This window comes from Erythranthe guttata, chromosome 6 (assembly GCF_056151865.1).
Source record: "Erythranthe guttata isolate IM_541 chromosome 6, IM_541, whole genome shotgun sequence".
Taxonomy (NCBI): Eukaryota; Viridiplantae; Streptophyta; class Magnoliopsida; order Lamiales; family Phrymaceae; genus Erythranthe; species Erythranthe guttata.
In genome coordinates this window covers 7,133,948-7,158,586 of record NC_142538.1, presented here as the reverse complement: position 1 = coordinate 7,158,586, position 24,639 = coordinate 7,133,948, and the positions used below count along the sequence as shown (strand labels likewise).

At 33.9% G+C, this 24,639-nt stretch overlaps 4 protein-coding genes, 1 non-coding gene and 1 pseudogene across 5 annotated transcripts; 1 reads left to right on the top strand and 5 right to left on the bottom strand.

The window, feature by feature from the left end:
• Nucleotides 1-106: 106 nt before the first annotated feature.
• On the top strand, nt 107-2,247 carry LOC105960330 (uncharacterized). The gene is made up of 4 exons (XM_012984494.2): nt 107-591; nt 760-886; nt 1,212-1,336; nt 1,678-2,247. The coding sequence occupies exons 1-4, from the start codon at nt 475-477 to the stop codon at nt 2,134-2,136; spliced, it is 828 nt and encodes a 275-aa protein (XP_012839948.2). The 5' UTR covers nt 107-474; the 3' UTR covers nt 2,137-2,247.
• A 5,156-nt stretch (nt 2,248-7,403) lies between these two features.
• On the bottom strand, nt 7,404-11,684 carry LOC105960381 (Leucine-rich repeat protein kinase family protein). Its single transcript, XM_012984539.2, has 2 exons — nt 9,383-11,684; nt 7,404-9,182 (listed from the first exon to the last, which is right to left on the bottom strand). The coding sequence occupies exons 1-2, from the start codon at nt 10,849-10,851 to the stop codon at nt 7,691-7,693; spliced, it is 2,961 nt and encodes a 986-aa protein (XP_012839993.2). The 5' UTR covers nt 10,852-11,684; the 3' UTR covers nt 7,404-7,690.
• A 6,792-nt stretch (nt 11,685-18,476) lies between these two features.
• Nucleotides 18,477-18,548, bottom strand: TRNAH-GUG (transfer RNA histidin (anticodon GUG)). The gene has a single exon. It is a non-coding gene; the product is annotated as a tRNA-His (tRNA).
• A 185-nt stretch (nt 18,549-18,733) lies between these two features.
• Nucleotides 18,734-20,915, bottom strand: LOC105960329 (DNA sliding clamp PCNA). The gene is made up of 4 exons (XM_012984493.2): nt 20,529-20,915; nt 19,300-19,452; nt 19,105-19,205; nt 18,734-19,028 (listed from the first exon to the last, which is right to left on the bottom strand). The coding sequence occupies exons 1-4, from the start codon at nt 20,845-20,847 to the stop codon at nt 18,831-18,833; spliced, it is 771 nt and encodes a 256-aa protein (XP_012839947.2). The 5' UTR covers nt 20,848-20,915; the 3' UTR covers nt 18,734-18,830.
• An 801-nt stretch (nt 20,916-21,716) lies between these two features.
• On the bottom strand, nt 21,717-22,823 carry LOC105960328 (DNA sliding clamp PCNA). The gene is made up of 3 exons (XM_088818910.1): nt 22,585-22,823; nt 22,107-22,204; nt 21,717-22,010 (listed from the first exon to the last, which is right to left on the bottom strand). Exons 1-3 carry the CDS (start codon nt 22,727-22,729, stop codon nt 21,813-21,815), a joined length of 441 nt encoding a protein of 146 aa, XP_088675036.1. The 5' UTR covers nt 22,730-22,823; the 3' UTR covers nt 21,717-21,812.
• Nucleotides 22,824-22,832: 9 nt separating this feature from the next.
• LOC148770022 (DNA sliding clamp PCNA pseudogene) lies at nt 22,833-23,156 on the bottom strand (annotated as a pseudogene).
• Between the last annotated feature and the right edge of the window lie 1,483 nt (nt 23,157-24,639).

The following is a 24,639-nucleotide window of genomic DNA, read 5'->3' as shown; positions in this document are numbered from 1 at the left end:
TTTTCGATTTTAAAGGTCAAATGAGACCGCTTCATAGCACGGGTGGCGCTCGAACTGATCCGACGGGCCGGTTCGGTTCCGTTCTAACAACATTGCAAAAATGCAGTGTGTCCGAACACAGGGGGTGGTTACCCTAGAGGCCAAACCCCCAAGTTTTCATACTTGAGAGAGAGAGAGAGAGAGAGAGAGAGAGAGAGAGAGAGAGAGAAGATTTTTTGGGTTGGATTCGATTTCGAGCCAACATTCGAATGAATACAGCCGTTGACGCGTTCGTAATCCTCAATTAATCCGTCAACGTTTGTTTTCTTGTCTCTTCTTCCACACCCAATTTCCATGCAATTTACCTCCCTCTTTGTACAATAATGCCAATTATCAGAAGCGCTGTTACCTTCGTCCAATTCCAATCCAAACCCTTATCAGAAATCCTACCGCAGAATATTCCGATCTTCCGATCCAACACAATCCGACCCAATCATGGATTCTTCAAGTTTAAGGATAGCCCTCCTTGTAATAACCTTGATTTGCGCCTCCCCACTTCAATCAGATGCATCTTTTCTTGAAAATTTTCGAAAACTAGCAAAGGGTGATCAGGTAATTAGAAGAAGCCCCCATCACCCATGTGTACTTTAATCTTTTTATTTCTGTCAAATGTTTGGTTTCATTTCATATATATATATATATATATATATATATATATATATATATATATATATATATATATATATAATCATGGGAAACTGTTTGATTTGTAATGAATAGATATCTCCTTCGCCTAGCCCTGTTCAGGCGGCAAATTCACCGGAGAAAGAATCTTGCGACGAGGTGCTCGATAAGTGCTATATTAAGGATTTCAACGTTACCGCCTGCCTCCCTTTTGTCGGAAACGGTAACTTTTTAATTGTTTTTCGTATGGCTAATGTAAGTTTTTGTGTCTCTTGGTAAAGCTATTATGCAATCTAGTGTACTTTGTGGTGAGTACTGAGTATTGTTTTACGCGAAAGATAATGTCGAGCGTTATTTGATTCCAAAATGCTTTCTTGTTTGTCTTGTTTAAGTTGTTCGTTGCTCGAATTACGCGAGACGAATGCTGTTTTCAATAGTGGCAGAAGTTAATTGCATTCTGCTCTAAACTCTGAGAATCTACAGCATAGAAATCGAACGTCGGTCAATACTTTTAGTGTAGAAATTAAACTATTTTATTTGCGTTTCAGGTTCTCAAGCTTCGTATATGCTTGTCCTAAACGGCGGTGAGAGCTCTCGTAAACTAATTATTGTTGTCGACCCTGCAAACATTACCCTAAAGGAAATAGTAATATCCGGACAACAAGTTAAGAAGGTATTAATTGTTACCGCATTTTTCTTTCATCTCCGATTTTGTCAAGTTCCTTTTTCTTTTTAGCATCTAATTGTTTAATAGACTTGATGGATCTTGATTAGTTTACTAATCAAGACAAATTACTAATCCTGTAATTCATAATATTATTGCTTTCCCGCTACGTAATCGAACAATTTGTTTGATAATGTATCGAGCCGAAGAGGGCTCGATATGGTATCCATTAATGATGCTTATCTTACAAATGAAATGACAAATATAACCCTCTATTTGGCACCGTTAGTTATCAAACGAGCCCTAATAAATTTTGAAGATCACTAATTTGCTAGCTCCCGTTGAATCAGATAAATTTGCCACCAAATACGGGAGGAAATTCTTCAATCGCGCTACATGTCGAGAACAAAGAGTGCGTAATCCAGATGGGAGCTTTGTTACCACAAGGCTTTTTTTATACGAGTTATTTGAAACCTATTAATCCAACATACCTATTTTTCGTGGCTGCCGTTTTCTTTGGAGGAATTTGGGCATGCTGCAAATTAGTGACAAAAAGAAGTCGGCATCTCAATGGAGTTTCGTATAAAGAACTCGAAATGGAGGCCCCAGAAAAATCCGATCCTTCTTTCGTGATTGAATCATCCGACGGTTGGGATCAAAATTGGGATGATGATGATGATGATGATTGGGATGAGGAAAAAGCGGTGGCATTTTCGCCAGGTGGCAATATTACACGTAATGTTTCGAAAAATTCCGCGTCTTTGAATCACGTAGATACTACTCAATGGGGAAACGATTGGGATGATTAATGTGGTAGATATATAGGTGGAAAGTTTTTTTGGCACACTTGATAGAAATATATATATATTTTCTCGCTCTTTTGGTTTCAATATACGAAATACGTAGTAGCGCTTGATTTTTTTTTTTTTTTTTTTTTGTTCGAGCGCCTTTGTATGATTAACCTTAATGCATGTTAGATTAGGAGAAAGAATCGTAGGATGACATGGGTTGCTTATTTCTCCTTTGTTTTTGTTTGGTGTTATGCAAGTGGATTTTCGAGTTATGTTGTTTCTTGAACACTGGGGGAAAAAAATCGTGTAAATTAACGACACGCCCTTAAGGTAAGGTTAATTTACGAAAATACCCCTCTAGTTTGCATAATTACATTTACCACTAGGGGTATGCATCGTCTAACATTTTTCCTATCCTACGGCGTAAATCATAAAAGAATCTTTTGGATTGCAAGAATGATACAAAAAAAAATTCAAAATTTATCGTTTCAGGGGTGTAATTGTAAGATTTCTATTTATTAGGGGTGTAATTGTAATATTTTTAGATAATATAAAATGTAGTCGATTTATAAGTGTTGCACGACTGATTTTTCTTTCTCTCACTGCATTTGCTTTTTTCCTATCACATTTGCATGTAGTATATCTCAAACTAGTAGTAAAAGAAACTAGAAAAATATTTGTGTGTGTGTCTAACTTCGATTTTCAAATTTGTTTCTAATTTGTTTTGGAGAAAATAGAATATCGAGAACTCTTTTAATGCGGAAAAGAACTGTTGATTTTATTTAGTAACTTTTTCAATTATAATTTGAACATTTCACAATTTTCATTAAAAACTTTGAGCTATCATTAGTTTGATGGATAAATAAAATTTTGGATAGCAAGAGTGGTTATTTCATAATTTGACCTCAATTAAGGGGTATATTCATAATTTACCCAAAATTTTCAGAAAGTTTTGCTAGTTATTTATTGTTTTTAGGATAAATTACAAACACCCCCCTGAGGTATGGTTAAATTACAAAAATCCCCCTCTTGTTTGGATAATTACATCTACCCCCCTCAACTATGATTTTTTCTTACACCTCCACCCTTATTGTGCCAAATTCAACATAATCATCTAGATTCCGTGGAATGTGCTCTAGTTTGTACTCGTTTTGTGTAAAAATACAGTTTCCGATGCATCACAAACTGATATATACAAGCTAAAAATCGCATATTATGATCATCTTGCTTCATAATGTAGAGTTTGAATGGGATAAAACGGGTACACAAGTGATAATATTCCATATAATCTCGAAGATTCCACTAAATTTGAGGAGTTGAGGGGGTGGTTGTAATTATCCAAACAAGAGGGGTGTTTTTGTAATTTGACCATACCTCAGGGGGTGTTTGTAATTTACCCTTGTTTTTATTTGAGAGATAACTGGATTGCATTTGGACTGCAACGAATTTTAACTGGATCTAAAGAACCAAAATGGATCCAAAAGATTGGATCTAAAATGAATCGAATTTGGATCCGATTCGTGTGGATCCATTATTTCTTGATTTTAACTATAAGGAAGTGGACAACATCCATTAATATTTCAGGTAAATTACGGTCACCTCCCTGAAGTAAGGCCAAATTACAAAAAAAACCCTCATGTTTGGGTAATTACAATCACTTCTCAATTAGAATATTCTTACACATTCATCCTTGCGGCGTAAAATTTAGTGGAATCTTCTAGATTATGTAGAATATTTTTCAGTTTGTACGTGTTTTACCACATTCGAGCTGCACATTTTGAAACATGATGATCATAAGAATTAAGATGTGTCTCTTAGCATGTAAATATCAGATTGCGGTGCATCAGAAACTACATTTTTGTACAAAACGAGTACAAACTAGAGAACATTCCACAGAATCTGGGAGATTATGTAAGAGTGGACATGTAAAAATATTCAATGTTGAAGATGACAGTTCTAGTTACCCAGAGCAAAATGAATTTTATTGTAATTTAACCTTACCTAATTTGAACTTCCTATATTTTTCTATACGAAGATTGGAAGTGAAGATTAAAAAAAAATACTTCTAATATTAAAAGGTTAAAAATAATTTTTTTTACACAATTTTTTTATTTTTTTTGATAAAATCACAATTTTATTATTTAGTTTACTGTTTTAAGACATAAAATAGCTAGACATGTCCTATATTTACTTTCATCTTTTATATATCTCTTATTTTACTCTCCCCTGCCATTGTTGGGGAAATTAAACCAGGTTTTTTAATGTAATAATTAATTTAGTTTCCAAAGAATTAATTATGAGCATATTTTGGAAAACCCACATTTTTCATGCAACATTATATTATGGGCTCTAAAAAGAAAACCCCATTACTATGTGTTTTATTTTTTTTATTTCTTTTTAAGCTAAAAAATTGCAGAATGACAGTTTATAAAAGATGTTTGCATCTCTCAATAAAGCAAAAGGGCCTCATTAAAAAAAAAATAACAGGTTTAAATTATGAAATTCGAAAAATTAAAAAGCCCTTTAGCCAATTCTAAGACAACCTTTCTCTTGCTTTCAAGTCATGTAAAGAAATATTCTTCTTGTTATTCTCTGTCTTCCCAAATCATACATCTTTGCAGCTTTTCTTATCTTTCTTTGTCCAAACTGTTCAAACTATTTATGTAATTAAAAACACACACACAAACACCTGTGTGTGTGTGTGTGTAATTTGAACTCAAGTAAGTCACTGAGCATGGGAATTACTGCATGGCTCAAGAAATATTCCAAATGATGTTGCATTGGCATTCTAAATCATATATATTTGTAGCTCTCAATAAAATTACTCTACAACATGCTTCTAGTTTATTATTATTATTATTATTATTATTATTATTATTATTATTATTATTATTATTATTATTATTATTATTATTATTTTTTAGTTGATTTCAATCCAATATTTTCGATTTTAGAACAATATTTTTAATTTCATTTTGAATTCTGTAAAAGAATATCCAATTTCCGTTTTTTCCACTTTGTTGGATTATAATTGCCATGTTTAAAAGATTTTGGTTTTCGATAAAATTTTCAATTTTGAAAATAATTCCAAAATTTTGGGTTTTTTTTTCTTCCAAAAATTATATTTACAATATCAATATTATTATGTATTTTAAATTAAAAAAAAAAATTATTCCCGTCGATTCTAGTTCGAAAATGTTCAAGTTTAGTAAAAGTTCTTTTTAATATATCCAGTTTCTGGTTTTTTTTTTTAACAAAAATCTGAATTAGTTCTTTCACTTCCGAACAAAAATTGAGTACTAATTCCAATCCAATATGTCTGATTTTCACTTCTAGTTTTCGCGTTCCAATTATCTTCGTGGTTTTATCTTTTTTTCTTCCTTTTTCCCTCTAATCAATATTTTATTTTTATTTTTATTTTTTAGACATCAAATTAAGATTCCCAACAATGAGACATGATACATTTTAGTAAGTTTTGATGAATAAGTGAGATTGATAATGCATGTCTTTATATAGTAAATTATACTATTAATAATAATAATAATTGTGTGTCATGTGACAGCTAATTAATGTTGAAAATGCCAATAGGTTAGGTTGTCTTGGGCAAAACAACACCAATCTAATTATCTGAAAATTGCACTATGCTTTTTTGACAACTCAGTTTGGTTAACAACTCACATCACATGCCCTCACTAACATTTTTATTTCAATTTTAACAACTATGCTACCCTACCAAAATAATTCCATCCATGTGGTTTATTTAGTTATAATAGATATACAAATTGTGTAACTCTTGAGATTTGAGATTTAGATTTTTTATTTATTTATTTATTTCATTTAATTTAAGTCACTTTTGACTTCTTAGTTCTTACAATGGATTCATTACTTCTTTTTTTTTTATATATATATAGAATTTGTGCATCTTTATTATGTATATATGTCGATCCTTTTTAATTATCGTTTTTAGCTTTGCACGGGAATTAAAGATTTAATTAAGTGGAAAATATATGCTTTTAGACTAGAATATCCTCGCCACTACTTAACAAGAGAGAATGTTGGAGAGAGGTAATAAGGCTAAAATTGATAATTATACAATTAATGATGTATTAGGATTCTAAAGTGATTGATAGATTAGAATAAAAAAAATTAAAAAAATTGAGAGATATTGTAGAACGGAGGAAGTATAAAGATAATCATAATCATTAATTAATCAGTAATATGTGGTTCTTATGAAATTGCATTAATGCAATATATGTAATGGTCTATGAGATGCTACACCTGTGCTATTTTGTGTAGAACAATAGTTAAAAATCATCCAATGTGTTTCACCGTGTGTAACATCTATAAAACCCGCATGTGATGCTTGTTACTTCTTTTATGATAAATTATTGTTGTTTTATTCAATAACAAATTAATTGGCACTATAATAAGACTTTGTGTAATAAGATAATTAATTTGAGAATAAAGATATGAAAATGCAGAAAGATATGATGAAATACAAAAGAGGATAAGTTTCCAACCAAGAAAAGGACATGAAGAAGAATGAGAAACCATATAACCTAACAAAGTAAATAAGTTAAAAAAAAAAAAAAAAAACCTGCAAATTGGCCAAATATAAAGAAACAAAAATTGCATTTAAATAATCAATAATTCAATATTATGGGTGACCACATTATTAAAAGTGACATGTCACTCATATTACAGGTTTTCTCTAAGCTGGAAAAAAACTACTCTATTTATTTCACCAAATGTAATATCTATTAAGACTCAAACAGCACTTATTAATATTTATTAAAAAATGATAATAAAATAAATAAAATAAATAAATTAATTAATGCATTATTCTAATATTTCAATTCCACTGACACTTTGCTTTCTTTATTAAGGTTTTTTGCTGTTTTCTTTGATTCTGCTGTCACTTGTTGTTTTTATATTCACAACTTAGATTTATTTGGTTGGGAGTGGGAACCAAGAATCTTGAAAAAATATACACACACACACACAGTACTATCAATTTCACTTTTGACTTCCCAAATTATATTATATATGACCTGTCATTGTACATGCCATGCTATACATACATAAACATAAAGTATATATATATATATATATATATATATATATATATATATATATATATATATATATATATATATATATATATATATATATATATATATATATATGTGTGTGTCACTGTGTGAAACCTTCACAAATTTCTCATTCTATTCTAGAACATTTAAATTTATTACCAAAAAAAATAAAAAACAGAAGCAGCAAGAATGTTAAGAACATAAATCAGAGCATGTAATAATAATCCAACAAATTAAAGGGTTTTTTCTTACCAACATAAATCACATTTGGTTCATCAAAGGAGAAAGAAGATACTACAACAAATTCCAAACCTAATGAACCAAAATATTCCAACATTTAAAATTAAAAATAAAACATCACAAATGGGATCTAATCAAATTCCAACTGCTAAAAATCTACACTTCTCTCTTTCTCTCTCTCTCCTTTCAAGATAAACCAACCAGATTCTTCTTCGACTTTCTTCGACGTTAACCTTTAGCTAAAAATCGGGCACCAACTCATCGTCCTGGCTGCTTTGAGAAGGGCACCGTCGAATCATCTCCAATATATTAACCACCTCGTCCATATCGGGCCTATTCGAAGGCACTTGCGAAGTACAAATCAACCCTAGTTTCATCACCGGAATCGCCTCCTCCACCGGAAACTTCCCCAGCATTCTAGAATCAACGCACTCCTCCACCCTCCCTTCTTCCACCGCTCCTCTAACCATATCGGAGAGCACCACCACGTCATCCTCCATATACTCAACAGGCCTCTTCCCCGTCAGAACTTCAAGAACCAAAATCCCAAATCCGTACACGTCGCATTTTTCCGTTATTTTCACCGTTTTGCATGCAAATTCAGGCGCCATGTATCCGAGAGCACTCTGTATCTTACTGCTCAATACATAACGGTCCAACATAGGCAGCAATCTCGCCAAACCATAATCCGCCACTTTAATTTCGCCCGACCCTTCGTCGATTAAAATATTGCTTGATTTCAAATTGTAGTGGATTATGTTCGTGCGGTGGAGGTGTGCCAGCCCTCTTGCCGCACCAAGAACGATGTTGTACCGCTCGTTCCACGAGAGGCATCTTCCGGAAGATTCCTCGTGGAGATGCTTGTAAAGATTCCCTCCGGATACGAATTCGTAGATGAGTAGCTGCAGAGACGGGGTCCAATAGTACCCATCGAGTGCCACGAGATTTTCGTGACGGGCTTTTGATAATTTTTTAACCTCCCTCTCGAAATCGTCTTGGGATTTTACGAGGCTCGAGACTGTGAGCTTCTTGATGGCGACGGGGCGACCGTCGCCCAGCATGGTCCGGTACACCGCCCCGAAGCCGCCTCGGCCCAGCTCGCAGTCCTTGTTGAGGAGGGCGTGGGTCCCGGTGCTGAACTCAGGGTCGCCAGAGAACATGACCAGCTTCCCTGATTCTCCATCCGTCGAGGGGGAGCGGCTGAAGTCGCCGCCGCCGGAGAAAGTGAGGGCGGCGTCAGGGTGGCGGCGATCGCGATCACCGCCCCGCACGCGGAGGTTGAGGACTGTGATTGCGATCACTCCGACGACGATGGAGGCGGCTGCGCCGATGGCGATGAGGGCGGAGATGCTGAGGATTTTCTTTCCGCCGCCGAAACGGGATTGGAGGGTGGTGGGGGTGGTGGTGCCGCCGCCCGGAGTGGTGTCGTTGGGATTGAGTACGATTGGTTTGGGAAGGACGGTGGGGCAAGTGGTGTTGACTGCGGACCCACATAGGGAGGGATTCCCGGTGACGGACGATGGATCGATGGTGTTGAAGAAAGCACCAGCTGGCAGATCGCCTTGGAGCTGGTTGTGCGAGATGTTGAATAATCGAAGGCTTACGAGATTTGCTAGCTGCTTCGGTAACGGTCCCGTTAGCTTGTTGAAAGAGAAGTCTACCGTTTGAAGGTGATTGAGCTTTGCAAGAGATGCAGGAATAGGACCAGCTATTTCATTGTGAGCTAATGACCTGTCAAACAAAGACATAAGGAACTCTTATATACAAAACAAGCGAATTATCACGACTAATCACAAACGGATAAACAAAATGACCACTCATTCGGTTCATACATACATTAATAAATAATAAAGATTATTGGAACAATATCCATTTCAGATGCTTTAAAAAGATGAATTCAAGAATCATTAGACCAAGCGGAGAAAACTTACAGTGATGTAAGAGCAGCGCAATTTCCGATAGATAAAGGAATGTAACCCTCCAACAAGTTCTTCTCCAGTCGTAATTCGTTAAGAGATGCGAGTGATCCAATATCAGAAGGAATACTACCGTTTATCCGATTCTCGCTCAAATCCAGAACACTTAAACTCTTCAACCGTCCGATTTCTGCAGGAATGCTCCCCACGAAAGAATTCCTCGCCATATTCAACAACTGCAAATTACCGAAATCCCCCAAAGATGACGGAATTTCACCGGATAATTTATTTTGGGAGACGTCTAAAATCAAAACCTTTTTCTGCGAGTTCTCCTTCGACGAACCAAAAGCATTACCAATCCCCCCGGTTAACCCATTGTCTGAAAACAGAACTTGCTCCAACCCGAGTTCGAATATCCAGGAAGGAAGATTGCCCGTCAGAGAATTATGACTAATATCAAACAACAGAAGATTCGTACAATTGCTCATGGACTCGGGCAAGCTTCCATTGAGGGCATTCTTGGAAACATTCAGAACCTTCAAAGACTGAAGCTTCCCAAGAGAATCTGGAACTCGGCCGCTAAGGCTGTTCTCCGAAAGATCGAGACTCTCGAGGCTTTTCATTTCTCCAATCCATTCAGACAAATCGCCCGCAAAGCCGTTCTTGCCTAAAACCAGATTATTACATAATGACAGCTTCTGAAACGTGCTCGGAAGCCTCCCGGAAAACGAGTTTCCACTCAAATCGATCGATCTCAACAGTAAACAATTTCCGATTCCATCGGGAACTTCACCGCTAAGCCGGTTATTCCTCAAACTTATCGCCCTCAAATTATTCAAGCTCTCGATAGCCTCAGGGATAACACCCTCCAGCACATTTTCGGAGAAATCAAGCGACCGAAGCCCTGATAAAGCCCAAAGACCCAAAGGCAACGAACCCGATAACTGATTCCCCGAGAAGTTGAGCGAAACAAGAGCCGAACACGAGGCTAAACTCTCCGGAATCGGGCCTGAAAACTTATTTCTGGCCAAGGAAATGGATCTTAAAGACCCACATTGGGTAAAGAAATCACTTGGGATAGAACCAGTGAAGCTGTTTTCGCTCAAGTCGAGAACCCTAAGATCAGAGAGCTGAGCGAAGCTGAGGGTTACGCTTCCGGTGAGATTGTTCTTCGATAGCGAGAGCTTCCGGAGAAACTGCAACTGAAGAAGTCCTCTGCCCAATTTGCCGGAGAGGCCGAATCCATCGAGAACAAGGTCGGAAACTCTGTTGGATCTAGGGTTGCACTTCACACCAACCCAATTGTTGCAAGGGCTGTCGTCTTCTTCGTTCCAGGAAGCTAATTTGCCGTCTGGATCTTGAACATCGGCCTTGAACACAATTAGACCCAAAACGTCGTCGTTTAGGGAAGGGCTCAGAGATTTAGCTAAGAAGGGGGAGAAACAAATGAAGAACAAAATTCCACCAAGTAGTTGGCTTCTCATTTTTTGAACAATCGGAACAAAAAATTGAAGCTGCTCAAGGCATTGCTGAACTCAGGGGGGTAAATTAGTCAAAAAAAAAATTGCGGAAACGGCTAAAACCTAACGGCTAGAAATTGAGAGCTGGAGAAAAGTGTGAAGAGAAAACGGAAAACAACAAATTGAACAGCAAACAAAACCCCAATGTATATCGACTAAAATCGACGCATTTAGCGAAGAAATTTTACAGAAAATCAGGCAGATAGAGCTTGTTATCTTGTTCGGAAAGTTAAAGGCTGGGATAATAAACGAAGTAGGTAGCAAAAATCTCAGAGAACAAGCTTGCTCTTGAGGTTTAATGGAGGCAAACGAAGTGGAGCGAGAGGATAATTTTGATCTGAGAGAAAAAAAAAAATAGTGTACGCGAATATGTGATTAGGATTCGCCGGAATATTCTTCTGGAACGGGGGCGATGATTCAAGGGAGAGGCGTTACCGGAAAATGCGCCGGGGAAAAGTGGGAGTTGCCGGCACCGGTGAGTAGTGGGAGCATTTAAAGCGGTCTTTCTCTCTCCTCACTCTCTCTCTCTCTCTAGTTTTATCTCTCTCTATATCTGCTGCTTTGTTCTAAAGAGAATCTCTCTCTCAACTTTATTGTAAACACAGACAGAGAGAGAGAGAGAGAGAGAGAGAGAGAAGCATTTATGAATGGAAGAGGAGGCCGTTGAGGGTGCTTTTATTACTATGACACGTGGCGAGTTTTTATCGGCTCAGATCGATCCTATGTGGAAAGACACGTCAAATCGGTTTCTGATCGTGGCCGTGGTTTGTGGAAAATGAAAATGTAAAATAAGAAATAAAATAAAATAAAAAGTTGAGGTAAATAATTGAAATTAACAGTATGGTGCGTTTGAAGCGTCGATATCAAAACCCCCCCTTTTTATTTTTGTTTGTTCTTTTGTTTTTTCAGAAAATAAAATAAAATAAAGAAATAGGGCCGGGGGCCATGACCCCCAGCATTTCTCATGTTTCTATTATCTTATATACACTAGCATTTTTTCCTGTGCGATGTACGGGATAGCATTTCAAATGAAAATGATGATTATATTAATACATGATAATAATAATTATAATTAAATTTATTAGCGATATCGATAACAACATCAATATTTATACGAATTTAATAATACAAACTCATTTAAAAGAAAACTATAAAGCTTAATTGTCATAATATGAAATATATCGTTAAATAAATGAAGCATAGTTTTTAGAAAACATAGGCTGGATAATAATAATAATAATAATAATAATAATAATAATAATAATAATAATAATAATAATAATAATAATAATAATAATAATAATAATAATAATAATAATAATAATAATAATAATAATATAGATGTAGTGGATTATGATTGTGCTAGTCGAAATTTGGTGTTAAAGTAATTAGAAAAAAAAATAGCTACAAAATAGGAGATAAAAAAAAATTATATTTGCACACGAATTAATTTATTTTTACAAATATATTATTAGAGTTTCTTAGGTTATCCTAACGTTTCTTTCTTTTATATATAAGATATTTCAAAAAAATTGTGTATAATCGCATTATCAGCGCTCTCTCCACAGAGTTTGAATCTTGGTTCCGCTAGTGATTATCTCAAAAGTATATTTATATAACAACAAACCTTTCTATATTATTTTTATTTATTTATGGGGTTGTACTCAAGCCCAACAAAACCTAGATTAACTACTTGTTCAAGTTCTCTAAGTTGGCTAAAAGCCCATAAAAAGACTAATCAACAATTAGATTTTTGTAATCTTCTCCAATAAGAATTCATCCATTATTTTTCATTTGTAATGAGAAACAAGCCATTTATTTTTACAAATGATTGACTTGTGATATATGACTTGAGCGTCACAGAATAATCGTCAACTAAATCCCGATATTTTTTACATAAACATGTTGCGACATATGAATTGAGTAATCACTCCTCCAAGATCCAAAATCTGAAGCTCGTATGCAGTGGCGTATCCACTGTGGTCCTAGGGTGTGCAACTGCACACCCTTGATTTTGAAAAAAAAATATTCCCTATATATTTATATATTATATAACTGTAAATGTAAAAATTGTTGAAGAGATCTTGTAGCTGAACTGGTAGGGATCTCCCTTCAAATACAGCGAAGTGCAGAGTTCGAGACTCAGATTGAACCCTTTTATTTGGAATATTTCAAAGTTTTTTTGTATTTCTAATACATATAATATTTCAAAAAATCAAAATCTCCTAATAAAACATATATTTTGCTATTTGCAACTTTAATTTCCATTCCTTTAATATTTTATATAATTTACATTATTCCAAAATTCTTATAATATTTTATATAATCTAAATTATTCCAAAATTCTTAATTTTATATATATATGCTTGTTTTTTTTTATTTCTAATACATATAATATTTCAATTGTTTTCAAAATTTTTGAATATGTGGGTATTTTTGAATATTTCAAAAAATCAAAATCTCCAAATATATAATATTTCAATTGTTTTCCAAAATTTTTGAATATGTGGGTATTTTTGAATATTTCAAAAAAATCAAAATCTCCTAATAAAACATATATTTTGCTATTTGCAACTTTAATTTATTTACCATTCCTTTAATATTTTATATAATATAAATTATTCCAAAATTCTTAATTATATATATATATATATGCATTATTACAATTATTTTCTAAATTTACAACTATATTTTTTTTTTAAATTCAAAATCTGCTAATGAAATACACATTTTGTCACTTGCAACTTTAATATGCTTACCACTCCTTAAATATTTTCACCAATTTTATGTCTAAATATTTCCTAAATTAGCCCAAAATTTGTAAAATAATCCCTTTAAATTTGAAAATATTACATATTTTTATTATTTAATGTGCATAGTATTAAAAAAAAATCGGGGGCGCTGCCCCCGAACCCCCGTAAACTTTTACCTTTTTTACTATATTTAATTCCGAACACCCTTGGCAAAAATCCTGGATTCGCCACTGCTCGTATGCAACAACTTTTTTTATTTCATTTTGAAATTGAAATATTAGGCATCAATGCCTATGCTTCCAAAACAACAGTGGATAAGAAAATTAAAATTATGAAAATAAGAAGTAATTATAAATATTTTGCTCCCCTTTTCCATTTAAAAAAAAAAAAAAACATATTCACCAAGCTCAACATTTTCTGCAAAGAAAAAAATTCATTTGTCCACTACATCGAGCGAAGTGCAAGATAGAGACTTTTCAATAACATTCAAGCGGGAACGGAATATAACACAAGGGGCAATATGGGAAGTCAGAAAAATAAAAGATAAATACAATAATAAAATAAATAAATAACATATTTAAAAATTTATTTGATTTTTTTAAAATAAAGAATGAGAAGAATGCTGATGATACTACTGTGCTGCATGCCTCAAATTTTAAAGTTTTTGTGTTTCGGACAAGTTTCGTGGTGGACCATCGATGAGACCTGCTGGACATCTTATGGGCCATTTTGCAATGTTTAAAAAGTTATAAACATGTTTGAATAACATATTTTCAATTTTTTTGTTGTTTTCTAATTAGTTGATGGTAAAATTTTATTTTGAATATATGTTATGTTGTATGAAATAAAAAAGAATCTATATATAAATAAAAACTTATATATATACTCCTATAATTTTAATATTTAAACGTTTTTCTCAAGGTCTCATATCCCTATTTTTTGGATATATCGTTTTTCTGTGTCTGTTTCCATGTATCCCCGTTTCTTTGTCCCTGCTACATAGCCTACATAGCCTACAATTATAATATATTTACATATAAGATCACATATACAATAAAATATTTCACTATTACATATCTTCTAATATCAAAACACAAAATATTTACCTTTTTCTTCTAAAATCGAAAATAAAAGCATTTTAGAAATTAGAATCACACATGTTCTTCAAAAAGAATTTATAATGACAAGTGAATTTATGATAAATTTTAGCACAGCTATTAATTCATTTCAAAATTAATAATTAAATAAATAAATAAAGTAGGTAGGAAAAATGAGAAAGGGTGGGTGGTGACAATAAAGAAAGGTTGAGTTATTGTTAGTGTGGCAGAGTTGGAGAATGACACTACCTTTGCCTTTAAAGCTTTTTGGTGTGCTTTAAATTCCCATTTGAACTGTAAAATAGGTCCCCTCCTCGCATGTAACATGCCCAAAATTGATTGATATACAAAAAAATTAGATTAAATAACCTCAATTTGAATCATCTTATGAACATTTTATTTAGGACTTTGTCACACATAATCAGAGCCTGTCCTGATTATTCGGCGGCCCTACGCGAACTTTTAAAAACACTTCGTTTTTTTTAATAGCATTTGAAATCTATTGTTGTCAATGCACATCTTTTTTCCGAATATCTTATTTAACAAAGGGATGTGATAAATGTCGTTCGAGCTTTAATAATACCGTTACGACTTGAAAGGTGATTTTGATCATTTTTTATTCCAAATTTTGCAAAACCCCAAAAATAGAATTTGTAGTATTCTGAGTTGGTTTTCTAATCCAACTCGAATCACCAAAATTGGATGTCGGACGAGAAAGATATACATTAATCAATGGATACTGCCCACAACTCTAATGTATTGAGGTATCTAAAATTCAAAATGTGACTCATTCATGCATAACTTTGTCACATGGCATCCAATCTAGCGGATTTAAGTTGGATTAGAAAGCTAACCCAAAGGACTACAATTTTCGTATTTCGAATGTTGCCAAAATCGAAATAGAAATATGTCAAAATCAGGTTCGAAGCCAAACGATATTAGTAAAATTGAAACGACATTTAACATTTCAGTTTAACAAACAATATCTTTACTCTTTTATTGAAAATATAACAACATGAATTCAAAACATATATCGATTACGAATCCTCCTAATATTTTTTATATTGCAAAAAGAATTGTTGAAATGATATGCATATATTTTTGGGTCTTTCTTGATATGTTTTGAAGATATATATTGCTTAAATTAAATACATAGGTTAAAACTAGCTAGAATTAATACAATAATTGAACTTTAAAGCACGATAGGATAGTAATGATACATTGAATTTCACCTGAAGTAATTAGATTGCAAATGTTTTTAATGATGAATTTAATTTGATAATGATAAAATTTTAGGATAAATTCCACTTTTCTCCTTGTACTTTGACTCGATATCATTTTACGCCTTTCTATTCTAGATTGCATCGATTTGCCCACTTGTACTTGTACAATGGTCTCAATGTGACAATCGCCGTTAGTTGTCAGACATTCGACCTTAACACGTTTTGTCTAAGCTCTGAAATTACAAAAACACCACCCCTCCAAGTTTAAATAATTATTAAAAAACAAAAAAAAAGTTAATAAAAATTCAAGACTACGAGAAAGCATATATATATATATATATATATATATATATATATTAGCAAAATTATATTTTTGATGTAAAATATAAAATATTACACAAAGTATATATAGAGAGAGAGTAGAGAGAGAGTAAATAGCTAGGCTTTATGATTTACAAGAACATATAGTTCTTTGACAATACATATAAACGTGCATATTAGAATGGAGAATCATTATTGCTATTAAAAGAGAGACACTAAAATTAAAGAGTGATAAACTATTGAAACTCAAAGCTTCTATATGAAGAAAAATTATTTGCTGTTGAGGAATTAATTCTTCATCTCATAAGATTACACTTATTTATATAAGTAGTCACCCATTTCACATAGGACACGAAGCAAATGACTTGGTTGGTCATCACTTCAAATTAATACAATAATCTATATTGCATGCACTTGAAGATCGCGTGCAGGGCTCTTGTAGCATGTGTATAGAATTGATTCTATTGGTTGAGTCCAAATATCACAACAATTTTTATTTTTGTACCAAATTTCTCATCTATCATTAATATACCTTACATTAAAAGAAAAAAAAAACCATTCATTAACTTTTTGTGTTGTGTGTATGATTAATTTTGGATTTTCTATTAAAATTGATATTATTTACTAGGGTATGAATTACACCTCCCTCTCCTGAGGTTTTGTGTTAGACACCTTCTCGTTTGAAAAATTAAGCATACCTCCTTTGAGATTTGATATATCAACTAATACTTAACCCATTATGGTTTTTTTTTTATATTCCATTTTTACCAGTGACCACATATTGAGAATATCACATTGTCCTCATTTTAGGCTACGCCTAATTACATATAGACCTCTTATTTTAATTTTTTTTTACATACACACTCCTTAGAGTTCAAAAAAATCAAGGGAGATCTCCGTAATGATATTAAAATACGTCGGATCCTTGTGTAATTAGATCTAACCTCAATGGAGGACAATGTAATTTACCCACTATTTAATCAAGGGCAAAATTGGAAATTCAAAGAATCAATTGTTAAATAGGTTAAATGTTAGCTTATATAAAATTTCAAGAGAAGGAGAGATGTATAATGTTTCAAATCAAAATGGTGTATCTATAATTACATCTAATCTCGTATGTACCTTACCATAATTTTAAATCATGCACATTCGGCATCGGAGACTCCATCGGTCGCCACAGTGGTCTCCTTGGGCACAACATAATAGCGAGAATTAATAGGAGCGAAAGGATACCCATTTGGATCAAAGTCATGCCGGAAAATCAAACGAGCTCTTGTATTATTCCGAAAAAGGACTTTTCTGTGTTTTGCAGACGGGATGATTGGAGATTTTTTTTTTTTCGATGCTACATTTCTTTACCGTTGTTCTTCTGACAGCCCTTCGGTTCCTTTTTTGGCAAAAGAAAACGTGTTTTGTGGGAAATGAGGGCGGGCTTTTGTAAATTTGAATTCATGTGAGGGGTATTCCGGACATTTCAGTGACAGTATGGAGTAAAACGTAAATGAACTTTGAAAAGTGGGAGTGCAAAGTTGAAAAAAAAAGTATAGGGACTGATTCGAAAATATAACTACCTAATAGGTATTTTGTTTGAAAGTCCAAGTGATAAAGCATACAGCGTGTGCTAGGTCTAGGTGGTCCAGCTATTGGCCCTGGCCAAGACAAAAGTCAAACGTCGCGACGCCACATTTAACGGCGTCAAAAAAGAATTGCATCAAAGGCTAAACTACAAACGCCTCCGGACAAAGGCCCCTACACTGCCGTTACATCAATTTTTTCTTCTCGGTTCCCAAAAATGGAAGAAAAATTTTGGAAATAGTCAAATTGAAGAATTATTCTTGCCAGTTGCCAGCTAAGGTTTTACTTCAGTACACATTGGATTTTCTACTAGCTCAAACTTTGCGAACTTAAATACATATTTATATAGAGTCAATACAAATTAATTTTATTGCAACATTATTATATCTTGTAGTATTTCTTTTTTTAATAAATTTTTAATGTTATCAAGAAATAAATTAAAATGATTTTTAGGGGATTGAAAACTTGGAATTTTATTTGTACGCAATTGATAATTAGGAATATATATAGCTTTGGGGGAAAATAGAACATTCGCGCTTTTTTTTTTTGGAATTTTGCACTCCAATTTTGTACAGGGAAAAAGGGTACAGCGATGTAAAAAAAGACATTAAAATAATGTATGTGGCTGCTGGGATTCGAGCCCAGGTCTCCACGGCCACAACGTGGAATTCTTACCACTAAACTACAGCCACTTTGTTGTCGGTTTGTTGAAGAGTGTGTTTATCTACTAGTATTTACCAAATACATATCACATTTTTGGGATAAATATTTCTCCCCTTAAATTATGACAACATCGGACCATTTATATATATATATAGATATGTTACCAGAAGAGTGTACACAAGAATGAACTAAAATGACATCTCACATATATATATTTGCAACGTAACACATTATTTATCTTCTCCATTACAGAATAATCAGATACATAGGAAGTAAATATCCCAAAATTCATCATACTTCATAAAAACTCGTCAAATTTTGGGTGACAAATGAAACCTTATATAGCCCATTTCTGCAATCTTGTACTCAACCCGTAAAGGGAACTCCGCGCAAAAGCTTAGGGTTACCGTGTTTGACAATGGAGTTGCCTTTGCGATTTTGCACAAAAATGAAAGAAGAAACGGCAAAGACACTTCTCTTTTCACTTCTATAACGGTTGCATCTTCTGGCTGCACAAATAAATAAATAAATAAATAAATAAAAAAGGCGTAGCGAGTTCATAGGCAAGTGGGAATCGAGTCGAACCTTGTCCGCGGTCGTATTCTGCCTGCAGAAAATAGTTGTCGTACTTCCTGAATCGCCACTTGTTGAGAATCTTACTCCTTCATTCGTAACGGAGATCACAACTGCCGAAGGGTAAATCCGACATGGTTATTATTACTACAAAAATCTTAAAACAACGGTTATAATTTCTAAATAAAACTTGAAGAAATTAATTACCTTTCTTGCCTATACAGAAAAGATTCTTACAAACTTTTGCAAATTTCAAAGACGACATTCTGACGGTAGCATCGTACTCGGTTTCCGGGATTGCAAGATGCTGACGGCGAATATCCAAAATCTTCATCCTAAATTCAGTAATCGTATCTTGAGCTGCAATTGAATAAAACAACATTGTTCAGTGTTCAGCACATACGGGCCGGGCTTGAATTTAAAATCCAGACGTTAATTAGTTTTAAAATACGGGCTAAAAATGCTAAACCATATTTTTCTTTTAAGATGAATATATGTTACAAGTCTAGCCCACAACACCATTTTTAACTACTTAGATTTCCATAAAACCGGGAACAAACTAAAGAACATGTGAAATAATAGATCTTCCAATTATTAATCATCTAAACAAGAGGGAGATATAGAACAATATATATTTTTCCAATACCTGCAAATTCTTATGCAATACTTCCGATATGATTTTTTCAAGGAGATTTGAAGGAAAATTCACTAAAAAATTGGTAATTTCGATTCAATACACCTCTCAAAATCTAAAAAAATTACAACGCAGGATTTCGAATTTTGATTGTTACACGTCTTAAAGAGGTACGTCGACAATACATACAACGCAAGATTCTCGCATATTATTTTCAACAAGATCAAAACTTCCCTACATTTCCCTTTCGTGTCTCGACATTTTATCCATTTTCACTCTTCCAAAGGTACCACAGTTACCACCAGTTGAGTCAGGATTTGAAGTCAGCATGAGCCGAATGTATTAAAAAAAAAATCTAAGGGGGCCGTCAATACTATTATGCACGCTTGTTTTATATATTTTTATTAAATAATAAGGATTTGAGAAATGGTAGGGGGTTCATGGCCCCCTGGCCCTATGCTGGCTCCGTCACTGGCAGTTAGCCACTGACAGTTACAACAGTATCGTGTTATTATAAGTTTAAACCACCAAAATCGATGATTTAAGTTTTTTTCCCTCCATCACATCTCTCTTTCTATTAAAACAAACTAGAGATGGCAAGCAACACAAAAACTTTTATCAAACAGTTTGTCAGAAAAGACTGAAGTCCATCAACTCAACCTATTTGCTTTACGAAAATGTACCGTCGTTCTTCGCTCTTTTCTTTCAAAATAAAATAACAAAAACATGAGAAAACAAGCACAAAACACTAATAACAAACAATAAAATAAAAATCCAACTCCAAAAGAAGTGTACAAAATACCGGGATTCTCGAACACGAACGTTAAGTCACTGCTGCCATCATCGGCCTTAAGGGTGATGACGTCATCTTCTCCGGCGCACTCCAACATTTCAGACATATTTTCAAAGTTCACTCCGATGGAGATTTTACGGTCGCAGCGGTAGTGCACAAAGCCATCCCGCCGGAGCAGCAGCTCCACCATCGCCGCTTCGTACGAGTCCATGGTCTGCACGTACAATCCGGTGGCCGATAAATCAAAATTGGCATCGTCCACAAAATCTTTAATTGCTTCTACCACCTTCTTCAACAAACTCCCACGTGCCAGCCTCAGCTCCAACATCTGAAACTGAAAGTGATAGGTTTTTTTTGTCTGATAAATTAGGGCGGATTACTTACTTGGACATGTATGCAAAGATTTAGTGATATACAGAGTACTTGGGGAATATAGAGTTTTGATTGGCGTGAATTGAGTGAGGGTTAAAATGCAAATATAGTTATTATTTCCCGCCAATAAAAAGAGGATTTATAAAGAGGATGTTAGAATGCTATGAGGTGTTTGATGGAATGCCGAAGAGGGATTTTGATTTCTGGAAGTACAAGAAGAAAGGTGGTTATAAAATAAAGGGTGAGTTATAGAAAATTTCACCCTATGATTGGGAATCGTCGATTTTGATTTGAATTTTTTCAATTTTGGAATAATATTTTTGATTCTGAATTCTGCAATTTTTGATTCCATTTTGTTGGCTTATTGGATTGGAATCGAAATATATATAAGATTTCGATTTTCGATCATTTCAATTTACCAAAATAATTTCGAAAACTCCAATTTGTTTTCCGATAAATTACACATATACAATATTATAATCTATTTTCTATATTAGGTGATCAAAAACTTGGAACTTTTCGAATTCCGCCCGTCAATTCTTATTAAAAACTTTTTCGATTTTGGATTACAAACTTTTCGAATGCCACATCCGAAGGAGAAAGGTCCTCTTAAGTTTAGTTTTGCTCACTTTATTTATTGATGAAAATATATTTTCCTTGTTTTTCTTTAATTGTTTTCAACTTTTTCCTTGTATGATTGAGGATTATATAATACTTTTTATAAACCAATTAGCATATATACTTAGAACCTGTTATATTGTGATTAGGGGCATAAATGAGCTGAGCGGCTGAGCCAGCTCGACAAAAGCATATTAGAGTCAAACATCGACTAATCAACGTAATCCAGTATTTGTGCTCCATTAAGAAATCATACACATCGAAATTAAATATCCAAAACTCATACTCTATAAGGATTCCTCCTCAAACTATGGGCCCCAAGTGGAACCTAATATACCCCGTTTTTGCAATCTTGTACTCAACCATCAAAGGAAGCTCCGTACAAAAGCTTAGGGTTACTGTGCTTGACAATGCAGTGGCCTCCGTGAATTTGCACAAATACGAAAGTGGGAAGGTCAAAGACACCGCCTTTTTCATTTGAATTTCAGTTACATCTTCTAGCTGCATATGTCAAAAAAAAAAAGTAAAGACGAATATCACAAATGCGCCTAGAGAAAGGGAGTCGGGAGTTCAAAGGCAAGGGGAAATCAAATCAACCTTGTCCACAGCGAAATTTTGTCTGCACAAAACAGTTTTAGTTCCTAAACCGCCACTTGTCGAGAACGTTACTCCTTCCTTCGTGACGGAGATCACAACTGCAAGTACCAAATGGTAAATCTCACATGATTATTCCACGGTTTTTAATCTTAAGGCTGTGTTTGCGAAAACTTATTTAAAAGAAGAAGTTAGTGATTGTGAGTTAAGTTGGAATTAAGTGATTATTTCTAAAAGTTGGGAGTGTTTACAAATTAGCTGGAAAATCAAATAAAATAAAAAAAACAGGTACATGGGTGCTTTTAAAATTACAGCTTAAAACAACTTATTTTAAGAGAAGCAAAAGCAAAAGCTTGTTTTACAAACACCTAAAAACAGATTACGTGCAAAAAAAAAAAGCTCATAATCTATTTCTAAAAGCATTTGCAAACACCACCTAAATAATGGCTAAAATCCACTAAAGCTATAAGTAATTAATTACCTTTGATACCTACATTGTCGAGATCCCTACATATTTTTCGAAATTTCAACGACGACATTTCGACGGTGGCATGGTACTCAATTTCCGGTAGTGTACTATGCTCACCGGGAATATCCACAAGCTTCATCTTAGAAGTAGTTACCATATCCCGAGCTGCGATTCATAAAACAACATCGATCGGCACATACGGGGATTGCGTATAAAATCGAGACCTTAATTAGTTTTAAACGACAGATTAATACAACGGACTAAATACCGGGGTTTTCGATCACGATGGTTAAGTAGTTTCTGTCATCATCGTCTACCTTGAGGGTGATGACGTCATCGTCTCCGGCGCACTCCAAAAGTTCCGACATTTTTTCCAAGTTCACTCCGACGGAGATTTCGTGGTCGCAGCGGTAATGGTGGAAGCGCTCCTGCGGGAGGAGCAGCTCCACCATGGCGGCTCTGTTCGAGTCCATTGTCTGCAGGCGCAATCCGGTGGCCGAGAAATCGAAATTGGCGGCGTCCACAAAATCTTTAATCGCTTCTACCACCTTCTTCAACAGATTCCCCCGCCTCAGCTCCAACATTTTTCAGTGAGGTTTTTGTTTGATAAATTTGGGGTTGTATGCGAAGATTTAATTTGGGGATTTACAGAGTAACGAGGAATCTAGGGTTTTTATTGGCGGGAATTTGATTTTGACTTGAGTTGTATGCGAACGAATTCTCAGCACGGTTCAAATTGACACGTAGATAAGAATAGGGCAAATTGCACTTCGTCCCTAGAAATGTCCAATTTTGGCACTTTCGGACCTCAAAATTCATAAAAGCGAGTGCAACTTCACAATGTTATTTTTGTTACACGTTACCCTAGATAGTCTTATGTAGCACACGGACACGGAAACGGCGATACTGGGAAATGGGGAAATGGACACAGGGAACAGACATGTCCCAAAAACGGGGATAAGGGAGTTTAGGGGTAACGTGTAAATATAAAAAATATAGGGGTATATTTATAAATATGCTATGTAAATACATATAAGTTTTTGTTTATATATTTATTATTTTTATATTTTTTGATAGAAACATATTCAAAATAAATATTACTATCAATTATCAATTTGCAATTGATAATTAAATCATGTGAATAATTAGTAAAACAAAAAAATATTTGAAAAATTATTATTCAAACATGTCTCTAACTTTTTAGAAATTGCAAAATGACCCGTAAGTTGTCCGACGTGTCCTCGAGTGTTCGATACGAAGCTTGTCCGATACGCATAAATATAAAGAAACTGAAATTTCCGTGTTACATAGTCGATAGCCAAATTCTAATGAATTATTCATCGAAATTGAGTGTTGTTTATAGCAAATTACACCTTAAAAAAAGATTATTTTAGAGAGGAATCTCTTTTGGCGGCGAACTACCCCTAAAAATTAGAAACACACTATTTAGGGGTTGCGTGCTAAAAAAAAGTATTATAAGGGGGTTTTTGCGAATAACATAACTTGGAGAGTTTTTAGCAATTCGATACAACACAGGGGTACTAAATGCAATAAACTCTTTTTTTTTTTAATTATTTTTTTTTATTAACCATCTTTTTTTCTTTTTCAAGAATACATTTCTTGAAGTACAACTAGGGGTGGTAAACGAGCCGAGCCGGCTCGCGAACTCGACGAGCCGGCTCGAAAAAAGCTCGAACTCGAGCTCGAGCTCACGAGCTCGAGCTTCGGACGAGCTCGAGCTCGAGCTCAAAATTAGTTGTTCGTCAGCTCGCGAGCCGGCTCGCGAGCTGCCTTCTATTTTTTTTTTTTTTTTTTTTTACATATATATATATATATATATATATATATATATATATATATATATATATATATATATATATATATATATATTATTCTTATTCTTGTTATTATTATTATTATTATTATTATTATTATTATTATTATTATTATTATTATTATTATTATTATTATTATTATTATTATTATTATTATTATTATTATTATTATTATTATTAACTAAATAGTAAATAGTCTATAATAATAAATATATCTAGTATTTAAATGGAA

Excerpts from the sequence above, each read along its gene's own strand:
- LOC105960330 (XM_012984494.2), top strand. The coding sequence starts at position 475 with ATGGATTCTTCAAGTTTAAGGATAGCCCTCCTTGTAATAACCTTGATT. Across the intron at positions 887-1,211 it reads CCTCCCTTTTGTCGGAAACG|GTTCTCAAGCTTCGTATATG; the intron begins GTAACTTTTTAA and ends TTTGCGTTTCAG. Across the intron at positions 1,337-1,677 it reads CCGGACAACAAGTTAAGAAG|ATAAATTTGCCACCAAATAC; the intron begins GTATTAATTGTT and ends CCGTTGAATCAG.
- LOC105960328 (XM_088818910.1), bottom strand. The coding sequence starts at position 22,729 with ATGGTAACTACTTCTAAGATGAAGCTTGTGGATATTCCCGGTGAGCAT. Across the intron at positions 22,205-22,584 it reads CGACAATGTAGGTATCAAAG|TTGTGATCTCCGTCACGAAG; the intron begins GTAATTAATTAC and ends TGGTACTTGCAG. Across the intron at positions 22,011-22,106 it reads AAAATTTCGCTGTGGACAAG|CTAGAAGATGTAACTGAAAT; the intron begins GTTGATTTGATT and ends TGACATATGCAG.
- LOC105960381 (XM_012984539.2), bottom strand. The coding sequence starts at position 10,851 with ATGAGAAGCCAACTACTTGGTGGAATTTTGTTCTTCATTTGTTTCTCC. Across the intron at positions 9,183-9,382 it reads TGCGCTGCTCTTACATCACT|GTCATTAGCTCACAATGAAA; the intron begins GTAAGTTTTCTC and ends TTTGTTTGACAG.
- LOC105960329 (XM_012984493.2), bottom strand. The coding sequence starts at position 20,847 with ATGTTGGAGCTGAGGCTGGCACGTGGGAGTTTGTTGAAGAAGGTGGTA. Across the intron at positions 19,453-20,528 it reads GTTCGTGTTCGAGAATCCCG|CTCAAGATACGATTACTGAA; the intron begins GTATTTTGTACA and ends ATTCAATTGCAG. Across the intron at positions 19,206-19,299 it reads TTTCTGTATAGGCAAGAAAG|TTGTGATCTCCGTTACGAAT; the intron begins GTAATTAATTTC and ends ACCCTTCGGCAG.